Source organism: Delphinus delphis, chromosome 13 (genome assembly GCF_949987515.2).
Source record: "Delphinus delphis chromosome 13, mDelDel1.2, whole genome shotgun sequence".
NCBI classification, from domain to species: Eukaryota; Metazoa; Chordata; class Mammalia; order Artiodactyla; family Delphinidae; genus Delphinus; species Delphinus delphis.
In genome coordinates, this window is record NC_082695.1 from 20,881,961 (window position 1) to 20,908,091 (window position 26,131).

The following is a 26,131-nucleotide window of genomic DNA, read 5'->3' on the forward strand; positions in this document are numbered from 1 at the left end:
TTCTGTTATATGCAATCCTGAAATCTAAAAGGGCTCTAAAAACAGAAAGTTCTTGTCGAATTCTCATGCCTGGAGTTCCCACTAATCCCACTAATGAGACTGTTCCAATGGTTTCTAACATTTGACTGCAGCCCCCCAGGCGTGTCACTGAGCATGTGATATAGGTCCTACTTTACCCAAATTTTCTAAGTTCTCCCAAATTCTAGATTTGGAAACATAGCTGGTGCCAGGAGTTCCACACAAGATGGTAGGCTCAGTATCTATATCAACAATATTCAACCCCTTACATTAGGAATGTAACAGCTACAGGTAACAAGCAGCCACTGTGGACTCTCGGCACCTCCCAGTCACCCATTCTCACAGATGGGTAAATCGATGCTCCCAGAGACAAGGTCTTCAAGGTCCTGCGGAGTTTGCATGGCACAAGCAGCCTTGTCAGCCCTTGTCAGTGGCTCTGCCCTCTCCCTCCCCTCCCCCTCTGCCTGGCCTGGGAGCCTCAGTGAGCCCCTTGTCCTCCGAGGGGCTCAGAACTCTTGAGGCTTCCTCCCCGGGACAAAGCCTGCTTGGGGTGGCTGGTGGGGCTCCGGAGGCACAGCCAGTAAGAATGTGCTCCCACGGGTGAGATTCCCGTGCGGTCAGGCTCCCCCAACACGGCAGGAGGGGCTATAATGATGGGACCAAGGCTGCAGCCACAGTGCTTGGTGACACTGATCCGCAGTCCCTGCGGCACCCCAGCCCCCCACTCCAGCCCCCATCCCACTGGCCAGATCTGCCAGGCTCCAGCCCCAAGAGGAGGGAGTTCCCACCTCCCACAGGAAGGCAGGAGGGGAGGCTGCCACAGCCAGAGCCAGAGCAAGGGGAGGCATGAAAATCAGGAGGCTCCTCCGCCCAAGCCTCTTCTCCTCACCTCCTGAGCCAACAGCAGTCAAAAGGATGGGAGATTTGACCAGGACCTGGCCTGGGCAGGGAACAGAGAGAGCACTGGTCCAGTGATTACTGCATGCAGGGCACAGAGCAGGGCAGGCAGAGCAAAAACGACCTGACACCTTAAACCTGAAAGACCCAAATTGGGCCTGTGCTCTGTCACTGGCAGGCTGTGTGCCCTCAGGTAAGTGGCTACACCTCTCTGAGCTTCATTGTTATCATCCATTAGGGGCTGGCCAATCCTGGCCCTACGCTGAGCATGACTAGGCCCCAGGATGGGGAGCTTGGCCCAGGTGACCTCGGCCAAGTGACTTCACCTCTCTGTGTCTCGGCTTCCTTCTCTGGAAAATGGGGCTCATAATAGAGCTGGCCTCCTAAGCTGTTATTATAACTCATCAGTGGAAGTAAAATGCTTCGATCAAGCCCCTGCACATAGCATCACATGAGTGTTTCCTATTATTGTTCATTATCACTACCTCCATTTTGCAAAGGGAGAAACCAAGGCACATAATGTTTAATTCTACCACCAAGAGCAGCTGACAGGTACCGGATGCTTGCCCAGAGCAGCCTTGTGCAAAACCCTCTTACTGCATTTAATCCTTGCATCTCTATGCAGTAGGTGCTAAAATCAGCCCCATTTTGCAGATGAGGAAACTGAGGCTCAGAGAGTAGCCGTCAGCCAGGGAGCAAGATTTAGAGCTGATGGGCTGTCTGCCACCCAGCCCCTCCCTTCTCCCCGTTACCTCCCACATCATAGAATGAGGCTAACACCCCTATCTGAACAACAAAGGGGACAATGCCAGACCTGGGTTCCAGTTCCTCCTGGGTCCCCTAGAAAAATCCTCCCTAGAAAAACAAGGTAGTCATAGGACCTTGCAGGAAGGGGAAGGTTATTCCTGCTTGCTCAAATCCCTATAAAAAGTACAAATAGAAGAAGAGCCCCATCACCCCCACAGCCAGCCCCAAGCTCGGAGCTCTGAGCTTCCCAGATGTGCACCCAGCCAGCCACTCACCTCCTGGGTGATCTCAGCCTGCAGACTGCAGGTCCCTAAACTTCACTCTCCCCATTTGTAAACTAGGAAGGATTCCAAGACCGCCTCTCAGGTCTACCTGAGCATTGAATGTGCTGGGCGAGCACCTAGGCAGCACTTGGAATACCGCGGGCGATCAATAACCCTTGGCTGGACAGGTTCTGATAACGGACGAGGGTGTTCCCCCAACTCCCACTGGAGTTCACCATTTTCACCTTTCCCCCTTTCTCTTTTGCTCTCAGGGAAGCCTTGCTTTGGGAGGTTCTGAGGCAGGTACTTGCTTAAGCCTATTTTTCAGATGGGGAAACTAAGGCCTGGAGAGGGGAACCTTGGCTGGTTAGGGGGGAATTCAGCACAGGCTTCCTCGCACCATCTGTTCAAAGCACACCTCGTGCACCCTGCTGGACCGGGGCCTTCTGGTGGTTGCAGAGCAGCAGGCAGAATTGTGGATGGGGAGTCAGGCAGGCCTGGGTTAGAATCCCAGAAAATGGGGACAAGAAGCCTGGGCTTATGGTTGATGCTTGGGGAGTCCCCAGGCATGTGCTCAGTGAACGGCAGTCAGTATCAGCAGCAACAGCAGCAGTATTCGCAATTCCCTCCCCATCCCTGCAAGCCAGAAATTGTACTGAAACCCCAAACCATCAATACCTAAAGTTGAGCTCCCAGCTCAAGTCAAGGAGCATCACAGCCATTCCCTGGAACCTCCCCTTCCCTGCATCCCCAGACCCTGGTGCTGTCCCCTGGGGCCTGGCAACCTCTGCACACACAGATCTTTGTATCACTTCCATCGGCAAAATAAAGTGGGTTGAACGGCTTATAACCAGTGACGTTTGAGTGGAGCCATAGACTCAGAGACCCTGGGACACAGGTCAGGCCCAGGTAATAAGGTAGCAAGTGGGGTCAGAAGCAAAACTCTGGAATCCCAGGAGAGAACGGTGAGAAAAAGAGGATGTTTATTTCAGTTCTTGTCTTTTAATGTACCAGAGGAAGAGATTCAGAGGACGGGGACTAGTTTCTGAAAGCCCCTTGCTGTTCTGCCTCTCTACAAACTCTCGGCCCATCAGAACATTATCATCCTGGCCACCTCACTCTTCCTCCAACGTGCCAGAGATACTCCCACCACAGGGCTTTTGCACGTGCTGTTCCCGCTGTCCTGATATCTGCTTGGCTCGCTCCCTGACTTTCTTTGTCTCTTCCCCTGACCTTCTTCAGGGAGGCATTCCTAAGCAATCCCTTGTCACCCTCTATCTCCTTCTCCTTCCTCTATCTTCCGTCTCATAACAGGATTCATTTATCACCTGTTGTGAGTTTTGTGAGCACAGCCGTGAGTGGCCCCGGGAGTGTACATCAGCCAGAGTCAAGAGTCTGAACAATCAGCTCCCACCCCCAGACACTAGCCCCATTCCCCACCTATTAACCCAACAGCAGCCAAAGGCGAGGAGGTCTTCGAGCAAAAAAGAGGGAACCACCAACAGTGCCTTTCATTCGACCCATATCTAGTGCGGTTCCACTGTGTGCCAGGCCCTGTGCTGGCTGCTGCAGATACTGAGGTGAACAAAACAAACTTCCTCCTGTGTGGAGCTGCCCTGCCCTCCAGTTAGCTTGGGCCCGGGTCTTGGGACAAGGGACAGTTAGTGGCAGGAGGCAGGGAGGCAGGGTATTTGGTTCTGGCTCTGTTGCTGACCTGCTGCATGACCTTGAACTGGACATTCTGAGCCTCCGTTTCTTGCGTATAAAATAGAGAGACTGGGCTTCCCTGGTGGTGCAGCAGTTGAGAGTCCGCCTGCCGATGCAGGGGACACGGGTTCGTGCCCCGGTCCGGGAAGATCCCACATGCCGCGGAGCAGCTGGGCCCGTGAGCCATGGCCGCTGGGCCTGTGTGTCCGGAGCCTGTGCTCCGCAACGGGAGAGGCCACAGCAGTGAGAGGCCCGCGTACCGCAAAAAAAAAAAAAAAAAATGGAGAGACTGAGCAATGTTTCTGGGAAGCCTGGGGCAGGATGGCACATGAGGTGCCCAAATGCAGCCTTGAGCAATCCCCAGCCTCACAATGATGAAGTCACTCCTTTCTCAACTCTCTCCAAGCCTTTCCATTGGTGCAAGGAGTCTCAACATCTTTCAGTCTCCAACATCTTTCTCAGATGAGTTGACCTCATTTTCAAAAAAAAAACAAAAAAAAAAACATGTTCTCAGGCCAGGCCAGGGGCCTTCATCAGGCAACAGTGACATTGTCCTGTTTTCAAAGTGTTTATTTTAGAATTATGGTAGGACACACTGATCCCTTTCTTCTAGAGTCCCTCTCTTGTCCATTCTTCAGAGAAAGCATACCAAAACTCCCATGTGACCCCCAGCTTAACATTTATCCATGTGGCAAAAGAGGGGCAACTAAATCAATAGAACAGAGGGTCCAGAAATAACCCCCCACATATACAGTCAAATGATTTTCAGCAAGGGTACCGAAACAGTCTAATGGAGGAATGGAAAATCTCTTCAACCAATGATGCTGGGACAATTGGATATTCTGGAAATACAGAACTCTTACCTTTGCCTCATGCCATATGCAAACCTCAATCAAAATGACTTCCCTAGTGGTCCAGTGGCTGGGGCTCCTCGCTGCCAATGCAGGGGGCTGGGGTTCAATCTCTGATTGGGGAACTAGATCCCACATGCCGCAACTAGGAGTTCGCATGCAGCAGCTGAGAAGCCGGTATGCCGCGACTAAAAATATCCCGCACCCAGCAGCAAAGATCCTGCATGCCGCAACTAAGACCCGGCGCAGCCGAATAAATAAATAAATTTAAAAAAATGTATCATAGAAAGCTCAACGTGAAAGCTAAATGTAAAACCATAAAGCTACTAGAAGAAAGTAGGACCCCAGGGAAGACACAAATGGCTCTCACCATAAAAGAAACTTGATAAAATGGACTTTGTGGAACTTGTGAAATTTGAAAACGTTGGCACTTCAGAAGACACTAGGAGAAAAACCACAGACTGGGAGAAAATATTTGCAGCACACAGAGAAGGGGTTTGTATCCAGAATATATAAAGAACTTTTAGAATTCAATAACAAAAAGACAAGCAACCGAATAAATAATTGGACAAAGGATTTGAACAGACATTTCACCAAAAAAGATATACAGAGAGCAAATAAACACATGAAAGTACATGAAACATCATTAGGGAAATAAAAATTACAACCACAATGAGATATCACTACACACACACACACACACACACACACACACACACACACACACACATTAGACTGGCTAAGTTAAAAAGATAGATAGTAGCGAGTGTTGGCAAGGATGTTACAAGGAGCTGGAGCTCTCAGATGCTGTCAATGGGAATGCAAAGTGGCACAACCACTTTGAAAAATGGTTTGACAGTTTCTTAAGAAGGAAAACATGCACCTCCTATATGACTCAGCCAAAAAGTTGTACACAAGTCTTCGTAGTAGTTTTATTCCTAGTAACCCCAAACTGAAACCACTGACATGCATATCAACAGGTGAATGAATAAACAGTGTTATATCCATACAATTAAATACTACTCAGCAATAAAAAGGAATAAACTACTGACTCATGCAACCTCAAAAGCATTATACAGAGTGAAAGAAATCAGACCCCTAAGAGTGCAGGCTCTTTGATTCTATTTACAGGACATTCAAGATTAAAGAACAGGCAAAACAAAGCAATGGTGATAGAAATCCGATCCGTTGTTACTTTAGGGGTGGGTTGGTGACTGGAAAGGAGCAGGAGGGAACTTTCTGGGAAGTGTGTCATAGTGTATAATATTGATAGAGTTTTGGGTTACACAGGTGTAGACACGTGAGAACACGTCAGATTACACACTGAGGATCTGCGCATTTCTTTGTACATAAATTATCCCTCAATTTTTTTAACTGTGAAAAAGGGCGAGTGGGGAACCCTGGTTAAGAAAACAAACCGAAACCTCCTTCCAAGCTGTAAAATGCTGTAGCTGCTGCAGCCAACAGTGTGACAGGTAAACACAGAGTTTCTATGACCAGGTAGTTCTGCTCCTAGGGAGATACCCAAGAGAATTGAAAAAGTACATCCACACAAAAACGTGTATGTGAATGTCCATGGCAGCGCTTCCTACAATAGCCAAAAAGTAAAGACAGCCCTAATTACCTTCAACTGGTGAATGGATAAACAAAATGCGGTATAGTCATACAATGGAATGTTATTTAGCCACAGAAAGCCGTGAACCTTGAAAATATTGTGCTAAGTAAAAGCAGTCTGACAAAAAGGCCACATATTATATGATTCCACTTATATGAAATGTCCAGAATAGGCAAAGCCACAGAGACAGAAAGTACATTAGTGGTTGCCAGGGGCTACCTAGGGTCATTGGGATTGACTGCAAATGGGTATGAGGCTTCTCTTTGGGGTGATAAGAATGTTCTAGAATTGGACAGCAATGATGGTTGCATGACATTGTGAATATACTAAAAGCTACTGAATTATACAGGTTAAAATCATTAAAATGGTGAGTTTTGTGTTATACAAATTTTTATCTCAACAAAAAATTTTTTCCAAGGTTCCTGGGATACCTCATCAGACTATATTATAATTGTCATATTAGGGTCTTATCCCCATCCTATGATACTTTGTTATACATGCAGAGTTGGGTATTCGCTCCCAATCACTTCCGGGTCAGGTCAGCCCAGTCTGGTGACAAAAGCTTGGCATCTCTCACACCTTCTATCTCCTTTACAGTGCAGTTGTGGTGCCCCAAGTGGGGTCCTTCCTGCTAATTCCCTCGTCAGTTAGGGAAATCATGTTTTACTCTGGTCTTGGGATCCTTTTCCAATCTTTTTAAAAAGAAAGTGGGATGGGGTACCTTTTCTGTACCACCTCCCAGCTCTGGAAGGGCTGAGGGCCACCTTCCACCTGACTGCTCCTTCATCGTCCCCTGTGAGACAGACCCTCAGCCCTCTGGAATTGTCACGGCTTGGTGGAGGAGACAACCATTCCTCCAACCGTCAAGACACACCAGCCTGAAGCTGGAGTCCCACCCTGCCCTCCCCAGGGCCAACACACACCCCAGTGTTGCAGCCCCATCCGTGTCACATGATTCCCCCCTCGCCAACAATACACCAGTCCGTGGTCCTTAAAACTTTATATTCTAACAAATAAGCTGTTGACCCTTGAACAATGAGGGGTTTTGGGATGCTGACCTGTCCTCAGCCGAAAATCCGCATATAATTTACAGTCGGTTTTCTTTATATGTGTTTCCTCCATATCTGTGGCTCTGCATCCATGGATTCTACCAGTTCTGATCGTGTAGCTCTGTAGTGTTTACTATTGAAAAAAATCTGCATATAAGTGGACCCGCACACATCAAACTCACATTGTTCATGGGTCAACTGTATAAAGAAAACTTTAGGGACTTCCCTGGTGGTCCAGTGCCTAAGGCTCTGCACTCCCAATGCAGGGGGCCCGGGTTCAATCCCTGGTCAGGGAACTAGATCCCACATGCTGCATCTAAGAGTTCACATGGTGCAACTAAGAACCCATGTGCCACAACTAAGATCCAGTGAAGCCAAAATAAATAAATAATATTTTAGAAAAAGAAAACTTTAGAAACTGAAGGGAAGAAATTCAACAAAATTTCTGCCAAATTAGGGTCCATTGTATGTTCGGATGAATAAGGTGAACTCTTTTTCATCCTTCAAAATCCTACCTGGGCATGACCTGCTGGAGGAAGCCTTACCTATGCCTCTTACATGGGGTTCATGGATCTCTCAGAGTGACATTCATCCCTTGTACCACCATGGGTTATTGGGCATATCCCCCTCACAGTTACCTGTCAATTTACTCATCTTGTTTATCTCCTCCCTACCACAGTTCCCCCCGCTGTAGACTAAGGCTCTGCAATGACCTAAGTCTGAGTCTACAGTTGCCAGAGTGAAATTGCTGCCCAAAGAGTGGCCCATAGGACAGCCGGAGCTTTTATAGGGCCTGTGAGCTAGTGCTCATAGTAACCTTCAAGCTAGATGTGATTTGCTCCATTGTAGACAAGAAAATGGAGGTGGGTTAAACCACTTGCCCACAGCCCACGGCTGTAAGCCGAGGAAGCAGCATCCAACACAGAACAGCCCACCTCCAAAACACTGTCAGCTGCGCCGTGAGCTGATCATGGCATGCCGTTAACAGTTTATGCATATAGAGCCCTCCCACGGGCTGCGTCCACACAAACCGTCTCCTATAAAGACTCCATGAGTTACTCATTTCACAGATGAGGAAAAGCAGGAGCTGAGAACCTACGAAACTTGCAAGAGGTAACAAGGCTTACTGGGATCTGAACGCTGGGACCCAAAAGAATAACCATCACACAGCACAGCCATCTGGATGGCTTCCCCCCCTTGCCCCTCCCCTCCCTCCTGCACCAGTGGTTCTCAGCCCCAGGGGTCATGTCCTGCACAGGACATCGGGCAATGTTTGGAGACATTTGGGGTTGTCCCAGGGAGGGGGGAGGAGAAGAGATGTTACTGGCATCTAGTGGGTAGAGACCAGGGATGCTGCTAAACATCCTACAGTGCACAAGGCAGCGGCCCCTCCCCCACTACAAAGACTTATGCAGCCCAAAGATCAATAGTGCAAACTAGAGAAATTCTGAGATGACCCAATTTAGAACAGCATCAACACACACGTGCGCGCGCGCGCGCGCACACACACACACACACACACACACACTACATCATCCAGACCCCCATGGAATTTGAAGAGACCCATGGAAGAAGGGGAGGGGGTGGAGAAAAAATGAAGCAAGCCCCGCCCACAAATGTACCACAGTCACCATTAACGTCATATTTATTGTTATTTAGCTGCTCAGGAAAACATATACAGGTATATACAATATGCATGAATACAGAAGACTGCACTTTACATATTTTTTTTAAAAAAGAAAGAAAAAAATAACACTCAATTTCATGAGCTATTGTCACAGTCTTCCAACCAAGCATTTCAGAAATGAATTTCTTTTAAGAGTCAAAAAGATTACAGGATTGCCTAACACACAGCAGAGTTAAGTTTTCATATTTTACATGTGCAATAACGTTTTCATATTCTTTCCCGAAGAGTTTTGCTATGCAGTACCGATTACCAGTGTTTGTGGAGTCTCGTGGGTTGGGTGTGTTTTTAATCTGCTTTTATTCTTTCCATTAAACCAAATTTAATGAAATAACATCCTTTTGCTTAAGGCTATTTTTAAAGCTGTTCAATTCTGGGGTCGTGGGGAGCGAGAAAGTTTAAAACTTCAGGGGTTTCCGAGGTTGCTAGGACCATGAGACGATGGCCATGTGCTGATGGACTCAACACAGGGCAAGTCAAAGACAGAAGTCAAGACACTTGGCTCCCCGGCCTTAAGCAATTAAGGAGAAATCATGCCTGTTTAAGAAATAAAAGGATGAAGCTCTCCAACAGCTGTACGTTGTGGAATCAGAGGGGTCGTGGAGTTTCGCTCAGACTATGGCTGGCTCTCCTGCAGCCCGTGGCGGCGGGGTGGGGGGGTGCTTTTCCTCACCTTTTCTCTCCTTTGGTGGCAGAACCCGGGGCTGAGTCAGCTCCCACTTTCTTCTCACTGATCAGTTCACACCACCTGTTTCTGCCTGCCCTCTGTGGGGGCCGGGGTCAACCCTGGTCAGACTGCCGGTGTAAGAACCTCGGACCGTCCAGACTCAGACCCGAGCCGAAAAAGCCAGCCCAAGGAAAGACAGGAGCGGGGAATGGAAAGAGACAGATTTTTCTGTACGCTCTTCTCCCTTTGCTGAAAAGTTCTTTGAAATAAACAATGTGAGTGTTGTACGGTGAGCCCAAAGCCTTCAGGTCACTTGCTAAAAAAAGCCGGGTCTGCAAACTCTGGGGACGTGGGGCGGGGGGAGGATGGAGGGGGCGCAAGGCTCAAAATGCCACATTTAGCAAGATGCTTGTTCACAGAAACTGAAATCGACTACAAGAGTTACTGATTTGGGTGAAGTGATATCAGTCACTTCTTGTCTGGCCCACCCTGGAATCTGGGTGCCTCCCACCACCCCCATGAGTCACACAAGCCCTTGGGAGTCATCAACAGCACCCAAAGGTGCCCCCCCCCAACACTGGGCCTCCACTGACCACCGCCCTGGGAGGACCAGGTGACAGGCCTCAGATGGATCCAGGAGCCCTGCTTTCTGCTGCCCTGCTCACCCAGCTGCTCCCACACCTCCGCTCAAAGAAGTTATTCCTTCATGAGATGCACAGGACGTGGCCCTGGTTTTGCAACAGGCTGAGATTAAATAAAAAGGGGGAGGGAGGATTCCTGGGTTTAAAAAAAGGCCCAAGAATCAAAGTCACTAGTTCCGGTTCCTTTCTCCCTCCTCTAGCCCTCAGGAGTCTGCAAACCCCTGCAGAGAATACACACAGGCTTGGAGGAGGGGGGCTTGGTAGGCAGAGCCTGGGGGCTCCTTCACTCAACAAGCCCCTCGAAAAGTGCCGGCGAAAGCCTGGTCCTTCCCAGGGATGGGGGGCCGCCCAGGTTGGAGATGGAACGGGAGAAGTGGGGGAGATAACCCAGTCCTGTTCCTTCTTCCCCCAATGCCTGGCTGGGAACAGATGTCAGGAAAGGTCAGGGCTAAGAATTGATCCTCAACTCCAGCACCCAAGACCCAGCTGACCTGGCCGTAGCAGAGCCGGGAGCCTGCAGCCTCTAGGGGCTCTGCAAGCTGGACAGGCACCATCCCCACGCGGACGAGGGCTGCTCGGCACAGCGTGAAAATTCAGAGCCTGGGCGTTTGTACAGAGGCCCAGAAAAGGAGAGAAAACACCACTGTTGAACATTCCGGCTCCTTCCCACAGAGCGGACTGGATACGTCATCACCTCCATGGCAGTGAAAGGCAGCTTCCAGCAGAAGAGAGAACGGAGCTGAAGGCTGAGGGTGTGTTTGTGGGAACGAAAATATATCTCTCTATTTTCTTAGGGAACAGACAAAACAAAATCCCAGGCGGAATACCTAAGGGGGGCATTAATTGTTTGGCTCCAGCCTGACTGATGACAGTTGGGTGTCAATATATAATATTGTGATGACAATTTGACTCTCACCCGGCAATATTCCAGAACTACTAGTCTCCAGGATTTCCATTTTAATAAGCAGTGAACAAAGCAAAAAGGGAAAAAAAAAAAAAAAAAAAAAAAAACAGGCAGTGGGGAGGGAGGTGGGGAGGAACAAGACTAAAAGAGAATAAAAAAGGAAAGCAACTCTTGTCTTATTATGAAATAACAATACTTGGACATACAGCAGCACGAAAATAAAACAAGGAAAGAGGTCATCTAAAAAACGTATGCCAAGATTACAGAAAAATGGGAATTATCTAGCAGGAAAAAGGCTTCAGCAAAAGTTTGCTAACTGCAGAAGGGTTAACACTGGTAACATACCGTGGCAGACAAATTTCTTTTTTAAAAAAATTTTTTGAGGTTTTTTTTTTTTTCCCTTTAAATTAACCCTTTCCGGTCCATATGCCACTAAGCAGGTACCAACCTAGAAAAAAAATCATCCACTCAGCAATAGTGGCCCTTTCAAATTAACAGGGCGGGTAGGGGTGGGGTCAGGTGGAGGGGGGAGAGGGGAGAAAAGGGGGAGGGAAGGGCCTGGTTGGGGAGGGGGTATTTCTTGTCAATTCAAGTTAGGGCGGCCACGAATGTCCCGAATCTGTTGGAAATGTCGGAGTGCAGGGACCGCCAGGTGGGCACGGAGGCTCGGGCCTTGGCATCGCCCACGTCGTCTGTGCAGTGGACAGACAGGCACTGCAAGTGGCTGCCGGGCTGGGTTGCCGAGGCCTTGTTCGGAGGGAGGTCGTGGGCTGCAGAGAAAGGAGGAAGAGAGTACGTTAGCTGTGTGCTTGACTCTGCAGGAGGCCCTAATGGGGGTAAAGTAGCAGAAGCAGAAGAGAGGCCATGTCCAGGCCCTCTTTTCATGCCTAAAGATGGTCTAAGGAGATCTAAAGATGTTTGGTTCGAATCCTCCTGCTGTCACCTCTGACTTGGGCTGTGAGACCCTAGCTAAGGGAAGACCTCCTGTTGGGTTTGTTTTTCCCCTCCCCCTTGGGAAATAGGAGAGTTAGGCCGGATAAACTCAGGGTTTGCCCATCTCTGATGGACTAGAGTTCCCCAAAGATTAACTGGACCTGAAGTTAGTTGGGAAGGCTTCCTGGAAGAGACACATCCAAACTGGGCACTGAAGGATGTGTAGGAGTTCATTAGATGCAGTGAAACGGAGGAGGGGAGGATTGTCCAGGTCTCGAATACAGCCCATTCTCTTGTCATCCTCCAGACAGACATTTGCTAAGGGCCTGCTACGTGCTGGTAACTTCCTTACACAGTGCCAAACTGCTCAGAGCCACAGAGACTAAGAGTGTGGACTCCCCAACCACACCAGTGCCCTTTGCCCCTCCCCGGCTGCTGCATGAAAGGACTTTAGGTGATAAGGGTGAGGGAGTCTATTCCTCTCCTACACCCTCAATGAAAATCCCCTAAATTTCCTTCTCATTCAGTCACACAGCACCAGAAACAGCACAGACCATAGTAATGTTTGGATTAGACTCACTTGACAGAAAAGAAATTTGACAGCCATTCACACCTTAGCACGAATTATATTAGAAGAGAACAAGGAATCGGGAGTCCTGAGGCAGGGAAGGAATGGAGCAGTCATTTCAGAGGACTTCTAATTTACTGCTGCCCAGTGACCAATAGTTCTGTTCTGAGGCCTACTGAATCATGATTATTCTCATTATTCCTTTTTCGGGGCCTGACTCTCAGAGAGGCAAGGTGACCTGCCCAAGGTCACACAGCCAGGATGGGACAGAGCTGGGTTTGAAGATGGGCTGATGGTGAACTTCTGACTCAGCAGAAATGAGAAAAGCTGGAATTGGCGGTGGGGGCTCAGCTCCGGCCGAGGGAGCACACCCAGATACTGAACTCCATGACTGGCCCGCCCTCCTCAGCACACTGTGCAGGCCCAGCCAGGGCCTGGTGCCAAGCAGGAGTCACCCCGCCCATCCTGCCCTCTGGGATCCGCCTTGAGGCTTCCCCCAAGAGCTGAGCCATGGCCTGCAGAGAAAATCCTCTCAGAGGGATGGGCCCAGGCAACCAAGGCCAGGTGTGACTAACTGGGTTTGGGGTCCCCACCCTGGAGCCCCAGAGACACCCAGCTTTGGGACCTGCATTCTTGGGAGGAGCTGGGGCTGGGAGGGAAGATTCTCTCCTTTGCCTCTTCCTTCCTTCATTCAATTAATAAGCTGAGTCCCTACTGTGTGCCAGGCGTGGTGTAAGCCTGCAGATTCCAGCAGGAAACAAGGCACAGTCTTCCTCCTCCTCCTGCATCTGACGGTGAAGCTGGGAGACAGTATCGTAGCACAGTCATCTTAGAGTCACAGACTGCGGCTTGAATCCAAGCCCCACCACTGGGTGGATGGGATCCAACAATCTCCCTCTCTGAGCCTCAGTTCTATTCACTGGCAAAGTGGGGGTGATGCTGAATCCCTTGGGGTCTTGTAACAGATGTCCTGGCATATAAAGACAACCCCAGACAGGGCTGCTGGGACTGTCATTCATGTCTGAGGTAGGGGAGGGGAGTCAGGAGGTGAGGGGTCCTTGCAACCATCTAGAAGCCTCCAAGCCTTGTCCCTTCCTTGAGACTGGCCAGCTGGGCATGTTCCTGCCCATAAAGCTGGAGTCTTTGTACCCATTTCATGGATGGGGAAGCTGAGGTTCTGAGCCTGAGGTTCCCAAGTTGGTTAGAGGTGGTGGAGCTGGGATGCTGTGACCCCAGCTAGCTAGAGATACCAGACTCAGGGTCCCCTCACCCACAGTGGGCCCTGGACTCCAGGCATGCTGATGTACAGCCCTCACACCTCTGCTCCTGAGCCCACGCTTGCCTTGCTCCCAGTGACACCCTGCTGCTTAACACCTGCAAAAGGAATTTTGTTCTGAACATTGCGAGATCTAGATTGGGGGAAGGAGTAGCATCTGTCAGAGAGAGAGAGAGAGAGATTCTGAAAGGAGTTCCTTATTTCACTTTACACACATTATTTCAAGGAGCCAACGCAACAACGCTTGTGCCCATTTTACAGGTAGGAAACCGAGGCCCCTTGCCAAAGTTTGCAAGAGCTAAACAAAGACAAGACCCACACGTGAGCTCCTGACACCCGGCTCCCTTGCTCTGTGGCTGAAGCACCAGGAAGGTAGACACTGGAGGACTAAGACACTCATGGGAGCTGGGTTTGCTCAGCAGCGGCTCCAGACTGCTCCAAATGGCCACATTTCCTAAAGATGTTTTATTCCCAAGTTACAGGCGACTCAAACGCATGCCGCGCGCCAAAACCACAGACAGCTGCTCTTCTTACTTGGGGTGGATTTAATGAGGGCATCGCAGGCACACAGTTGGACACTTCCGTGTATTATCTGATTCCATCCCCCAGCAAGCCCGGCAGCTGGGTGACCCTTCTCCCCACTTTAGAGCGGGCATCTGGGGCTCAGAGAGGGTGAGGGCCTTGCCCCACATCACAGAGCATGGGCACAGGATTCCCCAGCCTCTGCCTGGAACAAACAAGCGAGTCTGGTATCCATGGGGAATGTTTTTAGGAGAGAATATGACTCTTCAGTTCTTGACAACCCAAGCATGACCAAACTCATCCTCCCGCAGGATTCATTCCAGCTGGGGGAACCCAACACACCCTAGGACTGCGGCTCCCCTGGGCTGCCGAGTGGCTGCCGATAAATCAGTCCCACGGGAGCCGCCTCAAGTCAGGGCCTGCCCCGGCCTGGCCCAGGAGAGGCCCTCCATCCCCACTACTCAGGGCAGCAGGCATGCCAGCCCCCACACCAGGACCCAGAGATAAAACCGCCCCCTCGCCCAGCTCCCAGGGCTGGGGAGACCCTGGAGGTACTCAGCGCCCGGCACTGGCAGACACCACAGAACCTGAAGGGTGTTGTCCTGTTTTCCACTGTTGGCTGTCAGCCTTCCCTATCAGACTGTGGCTGTGTGGGGGAGGGGCAGATTTCGCCTGTTCAGCTCAGCTGGGGCCTGTGCATTGACTGTGAAGGGCTGCTCAGCCCTATTTGACAGATGGGAAGACTGAGACCCCAAGGGACAGGGAGCTGCCCAAGGGTCACCCGAGGCCAGGTCACCAGCTTTGGGACCAGCCCTCTCCTGTTAGCCCAGGATTCCTCGCAGGTCAGGCCGAGGTGGAATCCCGGGTCCCCCAACCTCGGCAGCTGGCCCCCATTTCCTCATCTGTAACTTGGGGATGGCGATTCCCATGGGCCTGGCTCAAGGCAGCTGGGGGAGACCATACAAGAGAAAGAGCCGATGACGCCCTGCCTGTGGGTGGTCAGTTCCTGAGGCAGGGGTGACATTGACTCAAAATGTATAACCATGAGGTGCCTCACCCCGGGCAGCACAGGAGCTGAGATGAGAGGCTTCCTGGCGTGCCTGCCCAGCAAGGAAGGACCATGGGACTGTTTTTAAGGTCATCCCCCTACTGGCCAGAACAGACCACCTGAGTCCCCACGCACAGGGGCAGGGCCTGGAGCTGGGATACCTCGCTGTCACTCCCCACAGAGTCTCTCCCCGCCCTTTCTCCACGTGCACAAGCCCTGGCTGACCCATCCAGCCCCTTCCCAGAACCCCCTTGCTGAACGCTGCAGACTTGGTATCATGCTATCCAGGTACAGGCTGCTTTGGGCTCACCCTGCCACCAACATGAGACCACATCAGATTTTGTCTTCAGTGCTTCCCTATCCACAAAGGGGATAGTAAATTCCACAAAGGAAAGGAAAGAACCTTGAGCCAGTGCCCAAAAAGTGACTGCGTGGATAACGGATGGAATTCCACCCCTCCTATGGGTTCCACAATGATCATGCCTACCGTCTGGGGAGCACGGACTCCCGTGCATCACTTCAGCTCTCAGAACCTCAGTCCTAGGAAATGGCGGAAATAATAGGACTGGCCGTCATGGAGGCAGTTACGAGGATTAAGTGAAATGATCCATGTAAAGTGCTTAGCACACAGTGCACTCCCACCAGCACCAAGAGGACTGCCCTGTGTGGTTGTCCACCAGCCTGCAGGGACCGGCGGGGCTGGGACGGCTGGCTGGAGTGCTAACTGGGACGGCTGATTGACCCTTTGGCTGGCCACGGCTGAGGTAAAGGGAGAAGGGAAAAGATGTGCATGTCTTTACCTGGGGACATCTCATTGTTAATTTCATTTCTGGAGGTGCCGCCCATGGAGGGGGCTGAGTTTTTTTTAAAGTCAGCAAAACAGGCCTTGTCACTGCCTCGCCCTGCACTCAGTATGCCCGGGAATGGGTTCCAGTTTGGGTGGGCCACATGCTCAGGCATCCTCAGCTCCGGGGGGGAGGGGGTTGGGGTAGCTGCCGCCCCCCACTCCAGCAGCTGAAGTGCTGCCTTGGCGGTACACACAGCCACCACTCTGTCCCCAAACCCTCAGAAAGGGGACTTCTGCCGGGCCACCTCCTGTCCCTCTGCCCCCCAGAGGGAAGGCCAGATTATGGGGGTCAAATGTGGGCTCCAAGTTGCACCCAGGTCAGGGGCTCCCTGGGTGCTAATCCAGGGTATAACCTGAGCAAGGTGTTAACCTGGGCTGTAAAATGGGAACCTACTTCACGGGCTTGGAGGACGATGAAGTGAGATCACATGGGTGAAAACTTCAGCACACGATGAGCCTTCCGAAGAGGTTAGCCGCTCTCAGGATTCTTGTAGTTACTATACTTCAACAGCCCAGGGCTTTGGAGGCAGGCAGAGCTAATACTGCCACACACCCGCCCTGTGCGTGGGGCAGTTTCTTCATTTCCTTGGGTGCCAGGGGCCTGCCCCACCCCCTGCCCTCCGAGGCTGGGAGGCCCCCCGGGGTGCGATCCCAGGCAGAGAGGAATTAGAATTCCGTGAGTATTTTTAACCTGAAGCTTATGTAAGGAGCAGTGTGGGCCCCAGAACACAATAGCGAATGACTCTCACAGGCTCACCCTCGCCAGATTCCGACAAAGGGAAATGTATTTTGGTTTTTCCTTTATTTGGACCTGGCAGGGGGTGTGGGGGGGAAGACGCTGGTGTCTGTGACAGCTGCCACTCAGCTGGGGGCTGGGCCACTGGGCCTGGAAGCAGAGGCAGGCCGGCCGGCCTGGAAACCACAGGGCTGAGCCACCTGTTCTCGGCACCTCTGTCCTGCAGCCCGGGAGTCCCTTAGGGCCCCCAGACACATCCATGTCCCCCCAGAAGCTCCTAGCTCCTAGCCCCCATCTCCAGGAAAGGCCGGGCCATCACACCCAGGCTGGCTCTGGGCATCACGCTTCCCCAAGCCTAGAGTCGAGCACCAGGGAGGGGAGAGCCTGCCTCCAAAATTCATCCACTGCTCTCCCGCCCCATTGCCCCTACCCTGGTCCAGGCCCCCACTCCCGCCTGCAGCAACAACCTTGCTGCTCTCTCTGCTTCTACGCTGACCCACACGCCCATCTTCCACTGTGAGCCGGGTGAGAAACTCTGAAGCACCAACCAGAGCAGGCCCCTCTCCTGCTTAAAACTTCCATGGCTCCCCAGTGCCCCCAAGATAAAGTCTCCAGCTTCCCATGACGTGGTCTGCTTCCATCTTGGGCCTCCAGCCTCACCTCTCAGCTATACCGTCTCTCAAAGTATATCGAGATCCTTCCCACCTCCTGATGTTTCTTCCGCCTAGAACACACTCCTCACCTCTGCTGACTCCTACCATCTATCTACCTGGCTGTCAGCCCCATGGTGATGTTTCTCCAACACCCCCCGCTTGCAAATGGCACCCCACGACCAGCCACCATAATAGTAATGATGCCACCGGCGACAGCCTCACTGGCTACAGGGAAGTGCTGACACATCTCCCCGGGCAGAGGGGGAATCCTGAGTTCCGAACCCCTTAGCAACAGGCCACCAAAGATGGAAGACATCATGGGGAGACTTTGGAGTCAGATGACCGAAGCCTGTAACTTGGTCCCTGGCACTTTTCCCAGCAGGGCGACTTTGGGCAAGTCACTTTTCCTCCTTGAGACTCAGCTTCTTTCCCTACGAAATAGGATAAGGTCAGCACCCGGGTCCTCACTGAGTTCTGTCAGGTTCTATCAGGTAAAGGCCACAAGCAATCAGAGCAGGAGTAGAGAGTCTTGTCGGTGGTTAACAAAGTCCAAGGCTTTTTTAAGGCAACACAAAGGCCCATCTCCTAGAACCCACCCCTGGGATGTGGGGGACCCAACCCTAGTGGAACTGGTCCCCATACCCCAACTGGAACTCTTTTGAAGAGCCTCACAACCCCAAGGAGGATCCCGCCTTGGCTGCCTGTCCACGCTCAGTCCCTGGGTCGTGTCCCCTCCTTCAGAGAGCTAGACGGGGTCTGGGGGACTCACCGGCTCTAGCCTCAGAGGCAGGAACAGCGACTCTAAGCCAGATGTCAGACAGCACAAAGATGGTCTATAACGCCACCAACCGTGCAGGAAGACGGCACACCCAAATTCCCACCCCTCTCCTTCCCCATACCCGGCAGCTTTGGCATGTTCAGAAACCTGGACTCAAATCCTCCCTCCTCCCTCTGAGTCTCAACTCTGCGCTTCACCAGCTCCATGACCTTGGGCAAGCTCAGCTTGCTGAGCCTCAGTTTCCCCACCTGTAGAAGCGGATAACATTCCCACCAGTAGAGATCACACAAGCCTGGCCTGGATGGAGACCCTGAGAGCAGACACGCCCACGGGGCTCTCCGAGGTCTCTCCGGCCCTGGCATGCGGTAGGCACCTGATAAGGATTTGTGAAATATGTGGATGAAGACTCACATTCTCATCCCAGCTCTCCACCTGCTTGCCGTGTGACCTTGGGTAAGTCACTCCCCCTCTCCAGGCCTATCGGGTCCTCTCAGAAATGAATGGTGGTGAGTAAATGTACAAGCCCCCTGAATCTTTCTATCCCTTTGGGGTGACCGGATTTTACATTCAAAGAAGGCAGGAGGCTAAGGCAGGTGCCCTCCCAAAACAAGGGACCGTAAGATACACTGACCTCAGGCTCCCTAGGGGGCCGGGCCTTGGCCGATCTCATTGGACCAACACAACACCCAGGCAGAGAGGGCATTTTACAGGGGCGGAAACCGAGGTTCAGAGAGGGGACGTCACTGGCTCACAGTCACACAGCCGGCCTGTGGCAGAGCCAGGGTAACTCCCAGGTCTGTCTGATGCCAAAGTCACAGGAAAAAGTAAAATGTCGCAGCCAAATGGCAGGTACACCCAGTCCCTCCTCCTCTCTCCAGCTCTCTCGTTCCCACCCCCCTCGCCTTCTTGCTCAGCCTCTCTTTCTCTTGTTCTCTCCCTCCCTCTTTATCTTTTCCTCTCTTCCTCCCCCTCCCCCGCCCTCCCTCCCACCCTCTCTCTCTGGATCAACACTCCTGCTTTTGGGGAAAGGGCCCTAAAGCACACAGATGGGGTGAGAAGGACCCCAGGTGACACAGCAGCCGAGGACAAACCCCGAGGCCCCGTTCAGTGCTTTCTCCATGGACGCTGCCCGAGCGTTTCCACATTGGCCCCATCAGATGGGGGCAGCACACGGCACACGTGGGGGCTCCTGAGGGGCTGGTAGGGCCCCCACCAACCATCGGGAGGTCCCACGAGGGTGAGGAAGGGGCCTCGCTGCAGCCGCTGGGGTAGCTCAGCCTGGGGAGAGGCTCAGCCGGGCCCCCGAAAGCCTTCGGAAATTAATTGGAGTTGACTTGGCTGAGGGCAGCTGTCACTTAGATTGAGAACGGGCTGAGGGCTCCGCTGAGGCGAAGCAGCAAGGGCATCACCGGGACCAGGCTGCTGAGAGCTGGGGGCCGGACCGGGACTGGGGCGGGGGGCTGAATTCCAGGGCTCCTCCTCAGCCCCAAAGGAGGAGGCACTGGGGTGGTGTTTGAGGACCAGAGCCCAGGCCCCTCTCCCTGGCCTGAGCGCCTCCAGCAGGCTCCTTCTCCTGGTGCCTGCGGCCACGTGGCCAATGACCTGTGACAGATGCAGCCCTGTGCATCCCCCGGGCCACTCCCCGCCTGCCTGCTGCCGAGACGTGACAGGCTGGGGGGCCGTGAGCCGACCCCTCAGCCTGCACCTTCCTTCTGACAGCGTCCACAGGGGTGCATCAAGGGTGCTTGTGCAGGGGGAGCTCTGCACCGCGCGTCCAGAGCACCAGGCTTCAGGATTGGCTTTGGGGATGTTAACTCCTCCCAGCCTCAGTTTTCTCACCCATGAAATAGGGCTGGAGACGGTATTATTCTCATAGGGCTGTTGGGAAAAGTCCAGGGATAATGCAAGCAAAGCGCTTAACACACTGCCAGGCACCAAGGCTGCCCAAGAAATAGTAGCTGCTCTTAGTATTTCTAATATGATTATTATATTGGAGATTCTCTCCAGCCCTGTCTCCAGCAGAGCCCTTCCCACTCTGTTTTCTTGCCTTCTCACCCACAGTTCACCCCCATGACATTGGGCCCAGTGCTGTGTGGCCCTGGGCAGGACACTGTCCCTCTCTGAGCCCCAGTATCCCACCCGTACACTGGGGGCAACTTTACAGAAGGGCCAACACCTCACCGAGCTCCCCACTCTGCCGGCTGTGCGGTAAGCCATTCAACCATTATCTTTATAAAACAAGACGAATATACACATGTATTTCTATAGGATTAGAACCGCATTCCTTTTAGCCCATTGGGGAAAAAAAAAAACAGATTCAGTGACAAGTCTGAATTTTAAAAAGTACGTTTTCAAAGCACTGATGCTTTGGGTGGAGGTTCTTGGGGGCATCTGCCCTGGTCACCCATCCACTGGGCTGTGGAAGCTTTGTGCTCTTTCCATGGCAGGTCGGCAGGGAGGCAAGTGGCCCGTAGGCCCAGGTAACTTCCCATAGCGCCACTGCGTCTCGAGGAAGGGCTCTGCGTGGGGGTCAGTCATGGGACAGTCATGCACTTAGGAGACAGAAGCTTAGGCTCAAATGCAAACCCTGTCGCTGCCGGGCTATTTGACCCACGATCAGCTGCTTTTGACTCCCCGGGTCTCCATTCCTTCACCTAAAAAGTGATTTTGGTCATTGCTGCTTTGCGGAGAGGCGGATGAAATGCCTGGTGCCCAGGGGATGCTCGATATCCAGTTACCATAATCATTTCCCCGAACTCGGGCCTGGGGCAGCCTGTAAGAGGGAATCCTCGAGACGGTGATAATAGCTGAAGCGCCACAAGCAAACATGTGCTCCCAGCTGTGTGCTGGGCGCTGGGCTCAGGGAGCCCCAGCCTGGTGGACAGATGTTCTGATAAACACGGAACTGCAGAACAGAGACAATCCCTGTCGGAGCGAAGTGGACCCAGGGGACGCGTGGGGATCCGGGAAAACTTTGTAGAGGAGAGGACACACTAGGGGGACTTAAGGATGAGGATAAAGCTCTGCACCAAGAGAAGCGAGAGGGGGCGCTCCAAGCTCTGCTGTGACTGTTTCAGAAGAGCCAGAGGCCTGCCCAGGGACCCCGATTTAGGGCCTGGGGGACCCAGAGGAAGAGGAGGCAGCAAAGCTCAAATGGAGTCAGTCATGGAGGACTGGGAGCGTTGGGCTTTGTTCCTGCAAAGAGGAGACAAAAAGGTTTTCAAGCAGGGGAGGGGCATCAGGAATCTGTCAGAATTAACAAGAGGCTTGCACCTCATCCATTCCGGCCCTGGCATAGGACACCCGACGTACAAACACACCCCCTTATTGGGGACAAGGTCCCTTGCTCCCCAACTCTAAGCAAGTGGGAGGATTTGATCGCAGCCCCATGAGAATGGTACTCTGACAGAGCTCTGGTCCAGCAGGACCTGCCATTCCTCCCTGGCAGCTTCTGAGTCAGACGCCTGTAACCCACGTCTCCAAGAAATCCAGGTTGGGTCCTAATCCCAGCCCTGCCACGTCTCAGCTGGTGGCCCAAAAGACTCCACCTCTCTGTGCCTCCACGTTCCCTCCGCACAATGGATGAGATCATCATGCCCTGTGTTTTTACATCAGTGAATCCTCTCTGAGGATACAAGTGGGGAAATTGGGGCACAAAGGGGGCAAGAGTGCATCCCAGGTCATCTATTAATGAGTAGAAGGGTTGAGGGCAAGTGACTTGATCCCTCTGCTTCTCAGTTTCCCTACCTGTGAAATAAGACCATACACCAACTGGGCAGTGCTGCTGGGAGATTGGCATTTGATAGAATTAACCAACAGACAAGAACTAATTAGCACCTATCACGTGTTTGTTCTTTTAAACTCACTCCTTCCTCACCATAACTCTGGAGGGCAGCTTCTATTCTCTTAGCCCCGTTTCATGAAGAGCCAGCCAGGGTCAGCACACTACAGCCCACAGGGTATGTCCAGCCCACCATCTGTCTTTATAAATAAAGTTTTATTGGAACACAACTATGCTCAAATGTTTACATTTTGTCTATGGCTGCTTTTATGCTACAGTGGCAGAGCTGAGTCATTGTGACAGAGGTTGTATAACCTACAAACCTTAAATACTTACTATCAGGCCCTTTACAGAGAAAGTTTGCCAACCCCTGAACCTGAGGCTTAGAGAGGTGATATCACTTGTCCAAGTTCACACAAGTAGGAAGGAGCAGCCAGGCACCCAGTAGGTGCTCAATACATGCTCCTGAGAAAGGTGTTTGTATGTAAACAACTCTGATCTGTGAGGACTTGCATGGTGACCCTTCGGGAATCAGAAATGTCCTCCCCATTCATGTGGCCCTGGTCTTCCTTCTCTGGCTATAGTGGAAACCGTCCTGCCTTCCTGCTTAAAAATTAATAAAACAGTAAAATGCTGCTTGTAGAAGAGAGGGGTTGTTGTAAAAAAAAGAAGTTTTTTTTAATCATTCAAAAGCACATCCATAAATGCAATGAAAGAGGAGAAAGGTGAGCTCTCTGCGGAAATGTGAGTCGCCCACATCAGGCGGGAGGAGATGGGCAGCCACCCAGCACTCAGCCCCTGAGTACACCCTCTCAGCTCAGCCTCGACTCAGGGAAGGACAGAGCGATGCGCAAAGTGGACGGTGAGAGGCCAGGCAGGCAGAGCATCCACCCCGGGGCTGGGCCAGGACCTTCTCACTGGCTGATCTCATCTATCACCTCAACAGCCCCATGAGGACCAAGGTCACACAGCTAGAAAGTGGAGAGCTGGAATCTAAACCCAGGTCTGTGTGAGTCCAGAGTCTGTATTCTTTTAACCACCCCGTGGCATCTGCTTGGCCTGGGAAGGGAGCCGGGTGGAGCAGTAGAAGCTGGTCTGGGCTTGGAAGAAGCTGGTTGGTCACTCCCATCCAAACAACAGGGACCAAAGTTCCTGGGGCGCCCGGCCTGGCACACCCACCCAGGGGTTCCAATAGGTCCGGACTTGGGCTTTCTGGGTTAGAGGTGTGTCTGCCAAAAACAAACCCCAACCTGCTTTCCCTCCACACTGGGCTTTCCTCCCCTACTCCAGGAAGACAAGCACCAGCCCTACCTGCAGCTAGCTGTGTGACTTCAGGCGCATCGCTTGCCCTCTCTGGGCTGCCACTGTAAGTGTCAGGAGTCCCGGCTGCCAGGCCTGTAACTCTATGACCTAAGGAAGCCACCCAAGGGACTTCCCTGGTGGCGCAGTGGTTAAGAATCTGCCTGCCAATTCAGGGGACACAGGTTCGAGCCCTGGTCTGGGAAGATCCCACATGCCGCGGAGCAACGAAGCCCGTGCGCCACAACCACTGAGCCTGTGCTCTAGAGCCACAACTACTGAGCCCCCGTGTCACAACTACTGAAGCTCGTGCGCCTAGAGCTCGTGCTCCACAACAAGAGAAGCCACCGCAATGAGAGGCACACGCTCCACAACACAGAGTAGCCCCCGCTCACTGCAACTAGAGAAAGCCCACGCACGGCAATGAAGACCCAACGCAGCCAGAGATTAATTAATTAATTAAAAAAAAAAAAGCCACCCAACTAGGTGCTCCCTACCCTAAATTATACTATAGACTGATGGGAAATGCTAGCTAACCTCTACCTCGGAATGGCGGAGGGGACAGGCTCGGCCCTGTGTGTTCCTGCTGGGCGTGCAACGCACACAGTGTGTCTCTGAGGTCAACCTGGGAAGGCGGGGGCCACTGCATTCCTTCCAGACAGGGAGTGTGGGAAGAGGCAGGCACAAGGGTGAGGGTTAGGTGACTAAGCCGACCCCAGTCTCACCTTCTGTCACATCTTCCCAGGACCAGACACATTTTGCAACACCTGTATCCCACCTCTTGGAGGATTTTCTAGATTTGGCCTATGTCTCAGGTATGGAGAAGCAGGATTAAGACTCAGTGCCTCTCCTCCCATGGCAGAGGTCACAGACCTTTGTCCCTGTGATCTGAGGAAAGCGGAACTGGATTCTAGGAAGACTGGGCTGGCTGGTGCTATACACTGGAGAAACTGAGGCCAGAGAAGGTTAAGTTGGGGGAAGAAGTGTGACCAAATCAGAGGATTCTGGCCTGCCTGCCGAAGCCAGCACTCAGTTGTCTCCTCATTCAGAAGGTTTCACAGTGGAGTCTGCAGTACGCTGTCACCAAGTGGTGGCAACGCTACTCTTGCCAGCTCTCTCCTCTTCCTGGACCACTACTGTCACTTCTCCCTTCACCTAACTAACAATTCCACTTTCCCCTTACTCAGGTAGGTCTCTCCAAGCCTCTCAGTGGGCTCCAATGCCCACCAGGCTGTAACATCTGGTGCTAACCCCAACTTCTCATAATTGTCCTGTTCTGCGCTACTGCCTCTAGAAGGTGAGTTCCATGAAATCAGGAGCCTTGTCTCTCCTATTCACCACTGTGGCCCTGGCACCTGGCACATAGAAAGCTCTCGACCGATATGTGCTGACTGTACCAATTCCTGGGGGCAGGAACAAACCCTAAAGAATCATTAAAATAAGGAAGATTCAAACCACATCACCTGGGCCTCCAGACAGACCTAAATAGGAACTTTTCAAGGCTTCCTGGGTGCCAATGAAGCAAGACCTCATTAGGAGGTTTGCCCACTGCCCCTCCCCAAAATCTACCGAGGAGGGCCACCCCCTCCAGACTATCCCGAAATGGAGGAACTGCCCCCACTTACTCTCCAGATCCCCAACCCAGCCAACAGACTTCCTTCACAGTCCGGAGGTTAGAATTCTCCCCTTTTATTTTAGACCCCACTGGTGTGCGAGGACGGCACAAGAAGCAGGTGCCTTTAATGGAGAGGAAAACGCGAAGGGTCGGCTGACAAATGCCAGCAATTTCCTCCTGCTGGAGGACGATGACACAGGGAGTCCCGGCCACCACCCTCGCTCGGCCACCCTTCCTGCCTACAGACCCTGAGCCTGAACCTGCTGGGATAACCTCTGAGATGAGCTTTAAGTTGACACCAGGCATGGGAATCAGTTAAATTACCCTCCAGGGAAAGGAACCACACCCCGGACACCATTCTACACATTTCTTGCATATCACTGCATTGGGTCCTCTTGTTAAACTTTGGAGGGCGGAGCTGTTATTCCTTTTTTTTTTTTTTTCAGTGTTTGCCCTTGGGTTTTGTTTGGCTCATTGTGTGTACACATGTTATTCCTTTTAAAGGATGTAGAAACAGGTTCAGAGAGGCAGGGTGACTTGCCCAACATCACACAGCTAGGGAGTGACCAAGGCAGAGTGAAGCCAAGTCAGTTTCCAAAGACTTTCTACTTTTGCCCCACGCCAGAAAGAGAGGGAGAGGGAGGGAGGAAGAGAGAAGGGAAGGAAAGAGTAAACAATGACTCTCATTCTCCTAAAGGCCATCACCTGGCCTTCCCTCTTGGCCCATCCACTCTGTGTCTGGAAACACCTGCCTGTTTCCTGGGGTACCACAGGATGAGGAGATGCTGGCCTCCATGTCATGACCTGACGGGGGGATCTGATCCAGACCAGGCCTTGCCCACTGCAGGGTCTGAGTCCTGGGGAACCAGGCCCCCTGGGGAGGCGAGCGGAGCAGAAGGGAAAAGCATTTATCGTCCTGTGCAGAGCTCACCCACCTGAGCAAAGCTCTTGCAGAGGTGGTTTCCAGCTGCCTGGGGGCAGGTGGCTGCTGCTAAGCAACGGGCTTTCACCCAACGACTTATCCAGAGTTCA

The 26,131-nt window shown here is 52.2% G+C and overlaps 1 protein-coding gene across 1 annotated transcript in view; it reads right to left on the reverse strand.

Annotated features, from left to right (window-relative positions):
• Nucleotides 1-8,774: 8,774 nt before the first annotated feature.
• MN1 (MN1 proto-oncogene, transcriptional regulator) overlaps nucleotides 8,775-26,131 on the reverse strand; it is a 45,992-nt gene continuing 28,635 nt past the window's right edge. The window contains exon 2 of the mRNA XM_060029423.1: nucleotides 8,775-11,813. Coding sequence (XP_059885406.1) covers nucleotides 11,632-11,813 — 182 coding nt within the window. The 3' untranslated portion in view covers nucleotides 8,775-11,631. The remainder of the gene's footprint in view (nucleotides 11,814-26,131) is intronic.